The 8,115-nt window shown below is 32.2% G+C and overlaps 1 protein-coding gene across 1 annotated transcript; it reads right to left on the reverse strand.

Moving 5' to 3' along the window:
• Nucleotides 1–435: 435 nt before the first annotated feature.
• On the reverse strand, nucleotides 436–7,873 carry LOC108774824 (uncharacterized). Its single transcript, XM_018541032.1, has 3 exons — nucleotides 7,860–7,873; nucleotides 3,410–3,454; nucleotides 436–986 (listed from the first exon to the last, which is right to left on the reverse strand). The coding sequence occupies exons 1-3, from the start codon at nucleotides 7,869–7,871 to the stop codon at nucleotides 780–782; spliced, it is 264 nt and encodes an 87-aa protein (XP_018396534.1). The 5' UTR covers nucleotides 7,872–7,873; the 3' UTR covers nucleotides 436–779.
• Nucleotides 7,874–8,115: the final 242 nt, after the last annotated feature.

Below are 8,115 nucleotides of genomic sequence, written 5' to 3' on the forward strand. Positions count from 1 at the left end.
TGCATACGTTTCACACGTAATCGTACTGGAATTTATTTCTTCCGACTCAGTTATCGTAACTAATCGTTATCACTCCTTTCGAGAGTAGAAAAAAATGAAGAAAAAGAAGAAAAAACTTAATGAATGTAAGCATTAAGCAAGTAAAAATTAAAATAAAACGGAGATAGAATGTAGGGAAAAAAGAATGGAACTGGGTCATTGAATAAACAACGTAATTTCTGTTTTATCACAAGACGTACACAAATTAACTTTTATTAGAAAATAAATAAAAGTGTTGGGGTGCGAACAGTGAAGAAAAATAGGACGGGATCCGAGAAATGAGAGGAAAAGGGAAAACGCTCTCTTTGATGTTATGATGTCTTCTTCAATATCACAATTGCCGCACGAGAATTTCGATATTGGGGAAGATGAAGGAACAGAAAAAAAATGCGGATATTCGTGTTCATGTATATTTGTGTAAGGCGTGTCATATGTAGTTCTAAGGGTAAAATCAAGACGAATTTGTTTTATTCTTAAGTTTGGCTGCCTGGTCTGCGATCCGTGAGTGGTCCACGATTTTTTGTCTCTCCTAAGGGTCTGAAAATTCCTCGGAGATGCTGATTTTGACGATCGTCTTCAATTGAAGTTATTTGGATTCGCGAAAAATCAACTATGTCGTCGACGAAGTTGTCTGCTGTCATTATTATGATCAATAAGATTCGGGAATGAATGCCATTTCAGTATAGATAGACCACTCTGGACCAATGGGTTTAATCAAGAGGCATCGTCATACGGGATTCTTAAGCCCAGCCGTGTTTCTTTATGATGGAGATTTCGGGTTCCGGGGCGGGGGCGTAATGCTCGATACCGACAAGATGTGGATGCCCAATATGGGGAGCATCATAATGTAGTCTAGTGACATGGTCATTTCCCTTGATATGCAGGGGACCCGGATGTGGCGGTGGAATGGCGGGCTGCTGGGGGATGAAATGCGCGTGGTAGATTTGCTGTAAATAATAATAAAATAATATTATTATTATGCCTAGAATAATTATTAGATATGCTTTGTAAATATTGCTTCTGTATAAATGTTAGCATAATTATACAATTCATTACGCAGAAATAATCAATCATATGAAATAATGACAACGTAATATATGTGTTAAAAGTAAGAATTAAAATATGTTAAATAAAAAATAAAAATGTTTATTATATATATTAATTATATGTTAAACATGTATTACAATAATATTCATCTATACGATTTTATTTGAGATGTGATCAATCTAGTATAAAGTATATTAACTCTAAAATTATTTTATTATTATTTTGCAAAACAATATTATAATCAATTGAAAATAATTTATACTCAATAATATCAAAAATAATTCATTAAGAAATTAATATTAATTAAGCTATTAAATCAATTTTTATTATTTAATTTAAATTATTATAATTAATAGCAATAAGTTTAATTTTAAGAAACAAAATATATAACTTCAATTAAAGTTTTTTAAATAAAAAATTTATATTACGTATTTGTGTGTAGATACAATGTTTTTTGTATAACGAATTCATGATAATACAGAAATATAATCAATAATTATTTTTTAAAAATGTAAAAAAAGTTATAAAAGGCAAGTTGCTTTCCTCAATAAAATATCAGTTACGATCAAATTTCTGAGCAGTTGTGAAAACGAATAGAACAAAGGTAATCCAAGCTGCTTATCATTAATTATGCAACGAGGACTTGAAGGCGGAACAAACGTTACGTAAACGACTTGCACCGATTATTTCGGTGCAATTGAGACTAGGTTTCGTCACTGTCTCTTTATAGGTCTTCGATTAAGTAGGAAATCCAATTAGTTAACGATCGCGGACACCTATTTCATTGCCGGTTTAACTGCAACGTATAGTAAGAAGGATACGTAACTATTGATCAGATCTAGTAACGTAATGTAACATTAGAAATCAGCCGATCATTAAACAGAAGAAAAGGCACAATCAACGACACGAAATAACAATTTCTGCTCGGTCTCTCATTTGACAATTTTCCGAAAACTATTGTTATTTATCTATTGTTTATAATTATAGTACTCGTTTTATAATCGTGTAATAAACTGTAATTAATATTTATTACTTACTCATTGTTTTAATTCACCTAATCACAAATTTATAAAATTAAAAATATATCTTATTTACTTGAATTAATATCAAATAATATGCGTTAAATATCCTTTTAATTATGAATATTGCAGCAATATTTTCCCATTTTTATTACTGCAGCAACTTTATTTTAATGTTCTCCACTATCTTGGCGCATTAGCTTCATCACGCAATAAATTATCTAGTCAGCTAGGACCCTGCTAAAGCCACAAAGGCGATTAGATATCAATCGCATAACATAATATGGACCTCTCGATGAATAGTTTTCTACCACCATTACCTTGCCGTGCGCTATGGGAGCTTCGACCTTGACGAATTTGGGCGCGGGTGCGACCCAAGGCTGAGGCGCATGCACCACTGGAGAAGCGTGCACCACAGGAGCCACCCAGGGCTGAGCAATCTGAGGTGCGTCAAACAGTCTTTTTCATATAATCGGAATCAATCTCATCAGTAACACGGGTGTTACATGAAGTTACTTTCCCGCCGAGTACGTTCTAAAGATACTCGGTTGTCAGAAGAGAAATAGAACGAGCCTTCGTAGTCCGCATGACGTTGACCCATCAGCGATGGTATTTTAAGAAATGAGGAGTTATCACAGATTGAGAGAATTACGAAGAATAGAACGAGAATAATGGTTGATATAGAAACATCCACAAAGACGAGAAGAAAGGTTAAAGAAGACTTTGTTATTAAATGTTTAGAGTTATTGCATAAATTTATCGATCAATATATTAAATAATTTGATCTTGTATAGAGAAGGAGTTTAAATAAAACAAAATTGAAATACCAAAATACAAGAAGTTAGGTAAAATCAGTCATGCTTGAGAAACGATACCAATAATGATGATAAAGATTTATTATTGAAAGATTAATTTCGAACTGAAAGATTAAAAAGTACAAACGCTCCCTTAATTAAGAAAAAATGATAATTATACAGATATACCTTGTTAAGACGTCTTTTCTCACGAAGATTTGAATCGCTCGAATATGCGGGTAACAAAGAATATTTAGTTATTTAAGAAGAAAAAATCGTCGAGAGTTGCTAAAAATTAATAAGAATGAAATAATTAAAGTTTAATTAATCACAAAAATAAAATTCAGAGAAGTAGTAGTAGGCCGTTAATAGATAATTTATATAGTGTTATTACACAATTAGTATTACTATAACATGTTTGCGCACATACAACAAAGAGAAATAGTAACATATAAATTGTAAAATTTACGTAAATATAAATTTGTTCAATGATGATTATAAAGTACTTGCCTCGTATCCGGCGCTGACGACCGCCACAACAGCAAACAAAACAATCTGTAACAATACAATATATAACGTAGTACAGTATAATGCACAAATTACACAAGTAATACATATATAATAACATTAGGTATATATCCACAATACATTTAAAATATATTTATGTCATAATTCAATGAAAACTACAAAAAATTAATTAAATATGTTCAATTAAATATTTTAAATACTACAAATGTAAATATTATAAATGTCAAGTATAATATAAAAAAATTCTTTTTATATAGTAATAAAAATATTATCACGCAACACACAATAATATTTTCGTAAATTAGAATATTCCATTAATCCTAGTTATTAATAATATAAATTCAATAATAAGTGAATAATGTAGATTAATATAAGTGTATTAATTAAATAATTAATTAATATTTTAAATTATATGTACAAATTATATATACTAAATTAATATTCTTGATTTTTATTTAATTTTTAATATTAATCTATTATAATATCTAAATCATAATTTTATAACACGTAAAATAAAATAGTTGCAATCTACATCTATACGTAATGCAAAACCAAATATCGTGGAAATTTTGAATAAATGCAGAACTTGTGCGACACCGCGTGACAGAATCCCCACAATCAATCGCAAAAGGGATCATTCTCGGGGCTCACAACGATTTAACTTTTACTTCCTCACGTTATTGCGAGGAGAAACTTACGAAGAACTTCATGGTGTGTGTTGACAGTTTTTCTTGTGCGCTACGCGGGAAAACACTACGTGTCCGAGGGGCGATGCAGTATGCTTTTATAGCTGAGCCCTGCCCAGGCCCAGGGGGACCCAGGGATGAGGCGGGGGTACCGACTATTGCACTGCTTCGGATGCGGACCCCTTTCACCAATGGCGCGACCCTTTTGGATCCCTTATTGGGAGCTTGGTTACGATCGATAACGATTTATGCGTAGCTTCCGGTACCAAAACGACACCCTTAAAGATACTCAAGGATCATGGACCATCGAAGAGGGACACTTGAAATAAAATCCGGTATGTCGTCTGATTTATAAGAAAAAGCAGGTCGTTCGAACAAAGAATGCGAATTGCGACACGATCAACGGCTACCAAATCCATTGATAATTTACAAATTTGAAAATAAACAACGAATTCTTTTATTTCGTAAGTTTACGTGGGAAAGTAGATTTACATAAAACTAAATTATTACGTTTCGCAAGATTACATGAGCAAATAGATATATGCGTATAAAGGAAAGTAGAACTGGACTGTATATCTCACCGAGTGACTCCACTTTAATAACTTTTTTAATGTTTCCAAAGTTAAAAAAAGATTTTTATTCACAATTAGAAAGTTATATATATATATTTTCGTGAAAATCTAGAACTGTTTCTATGCTGCATTAGTTTATACCACATGAATCTTAATAACCACGGTACTGTAAAAAAAAATTGGTTTTCAGCTATATAGATATATTTCTTCTGGCACTGCCTATTCCTAAGTCAAAGACAGAACACCTTGTATGAACGAATTGCATAACTTTGACAAACGGCGCCACGACATATTCACAATTGTCTTAATAAGCACTGCTGATTTCTGCTTCTCGTCTAAAGATCGATCACTCCAGATCCACAGATCGCGATGTTAAATCGCAGCGGTTGCTAACCCAGCATGTAACGAGTAACGTTTGCAAGAGAAGTTCACGTATTGCAGGTGCCGAGGTGCGCCGGGCGTAACGCGTGCTGATGGAGTCGGCTGATTAGGATGTAACACTCCAGGAAAAAACAAAATATATAACTTCAATTAAAGTTTTTTAAATAAAAAATTTATATTACGTATTTGTGTGTAGATACAATGTTTTTTGTATAACGAATTCATGATAATACAGAAATATAATCAATAATTATTTTTTAAAAATGTAAAAAAAGTTATAAAAGGCAAGTTGCTTTCCTCAATAAAATATCAGTTACGATCAAATTTCTGAGCAGTTGTGAAAACGAATAGAACAAAGGTAATCCAAGCTGCTTATCATTAATTATGCAACGAGGACTTGAAGGCGGAACAAACGTTACGTAAACGACTTGCACCGATTATTTCGGTGCAATTGAGACTAGGTTTCGTCACTGTCTCTTTATAGGTCTTCGATTAAGTAGGAAATCCAATTAGTTAACGATCGCGGACACCTATTTCATTGCCGGTTTAACTGCAACGTATAGTAAGAAGGATACGTAACTATTGATCAGATCTAGTAACGTAATGTAACATTAGAAATCAGCCGATCATTAAACAGAAGAAAAGGCACAATCAACGACACGAAATAACAATTTCTGCTCGGTCTCTCATTTGACAATTTTCCGAAAACTATTGTTATTTATCTATTGTTTATAATTATAGTACTCGTTTTATAATCGTGTAATAAACTGTAATTAATATTTATTACTTACTCATTGTTTTAATTCACCTAATCACAAATTTATAAAATTAAAAATATATCTTATTTACTTGAATTAATATCAAATAATATGCGTTAAATATCCTTTTAATTATGAATATTGCAGCAATATTTTCCCATTTTTATTACTGCAGCAACTTTATTTTAATGTTCTCCACTATCTTGGCGCATTAGCTTCATCACGCAATAAATTATCTAGTCAGCTAGGACCCTGCTAAAGCCACAAAGGCGATTAGATATCAATCGCATAACATAATATGGACCTCTCGATGAATAGTTTTCTACCACCATTACCTTGCCGTGCGCTATGGGAGCTTCGACCTTGACGAATTTGGGCGCGGGTGCGACCCAAGGCTGAGGCGCATGCACCACTGGAGAAGCGTGCACCACAGGAGCCACCCAGGGCTGAGCAATCTGAGGTGCGTCAAACAGTCTTTTTCATATAATCGGAATCAATCTCATCAGTAACACGGGTGTTACATGAAGTTACTTTCCCGCCGAGTACGTTCTAAAGATACTCGGTTGTCAGAAGAGAAATAGAACGAGCCTTCGTAGTCCGCATGACGTTGACCCATCAGCGATGGTATTTTAAGAAATGAGGAGTTATCACAGATTGAGAGAATTACGAAGAATAGAACGAGAATAATGGTTGATATAGAAACATCCACAAAGACGAGAAGAAAGGTTAAAGAAGACTTTGTTATTAAATGTTTAGAGTTATTGCATAAATTTATCGATCAATATATTAAATAATTTGATCTTGTATAGAGAAGGAGTTTAAATAAAACAAAATTGAAATACCAAAATACAAGAAGTTAGGTAAAATCAGTCATGCTTGAGAAACGATACCAATAATGATGATAAAGATTTATTATTGAAAGATTAATTTCGAACTGAAAGATTAAAAAGTACAAACGCTCCCTTAATTAAGAAAAAATGATAATTATACAGATATACCTTGTTAAGACGTCTTTTCTCACGAAGATTTGAATCGCTCGAATATGCGGGTAACAAAGAATATTTAGTTATTTAAGAAGAAAAAATCGTCGAGAGTTGCTAAAAATTAATAAGAATGAAATAATTAAAGTTTAATTAATCACAAAAATAAAATTCAGAGAAGTAGTAGTAGGCCGTTAATAGATAATTTATATAGTGTTATTACACAATTAGTATTACTATAACATGTTTGCGCACATACAACAAAGAGAAATAGTAACATATAAATTGTAAAATTTACGTAAATATAAATTTGTTCAATGATGATTATAAAGTACTTGCCTCGTATCCGGCGCTGACGACCGCCACAACAGCAAACAAAACAATCTGTAACAATACAATATATAACGTAGTACAGTATAATGCACAAATTACACAAGTAATACATATATAATAACATTAGGTATATATCCACAATACATTTAAAATATATTTATGTCATAATTCAATGAAAACTACAAAAAATTAATTAAATATGTTCAATTAAATATTTTAAATACTACAAATGTAAATATTATAAATGTCAAGTATAATATAAAAAAATTCTTTTTATATAGTAATAAAAATATTATCACGCAACACACAATAATATTTTCGTAAATTAGAATATTAAATTAATCCTAGTTATTAATAATATAAATTCAATAATAAGTGAATAATGTAGATTAATATAAGTGTATTAATTAAATAATTAATTAATATTTTAAATTATATGTACAAATTATATATACTAAATTAATATTCTTGATTTTTATTTAATTTTTAATATTAATCTATTATAATATCTAAATCATAATTTTATAACACGTAAAATAAAATAGTTGCAATCTACATCTATACGTAATGCAAAACCAAATATCGTGGAAATTTTGAATAAATGCAGAACTTGTGCGACACCGCGTGACAGAATCCCCACAATCAATCGCAAAAGGGATCATTCTCGGGGCTCACAACGATTTAACTTTTACTTCCTCACGTTATTGCGAGGAGAAACTTACGAAGAACTTCATGGTGTGTGTTGACAGTTTTTCTTGTGCGCTACGCGGGAAAACACTACGTGTCCGAGGGGCGATGCAGTATGCTTTTATAGCTGAGCCCTGCCCAGGCCCAGGGGGACCCAGGGATGAGGCGGGGGTACCGACTATTGCACTGCTTCGGATGCGGACCCCTTTCACCAATGGCGCGACCCTTTTGAATCCCTTATTGGGAGCTTGGTTACGATCGATAACGATTTATGCGTAGCTTCCGGTACCA

The sequence above is a fragment of the Cyphomyrmex costatus genome, unplaced genomic scaffold (genome assembly GCF_001594065.2).
Source record: "Cyphomyrmex costatus isolate MS0001 unplaced genomic scaffold, Ccosl1.0 scaffold275, whole genome shotgun sequence".
NCBI classification, from domain to species: Eukaryota; Metazoa; Arthropoda; class Insecta; order Hymenoptera; family Formicidae; genus Cyphomyrmex; species Cyphomyrmex costatus.

Bases quoted from the DNA above. Each gene is read 5' to 3' on its own strand.
- LOC108774824 (XM_018541032.1), bottom strand. The intron at 987-3,409 runs GCAAGTACTTTA...TATTATTTACAG, and splicing joins TCGTCAGCGCCGGATACGAG to CAAATCTACCACGCGCATTT.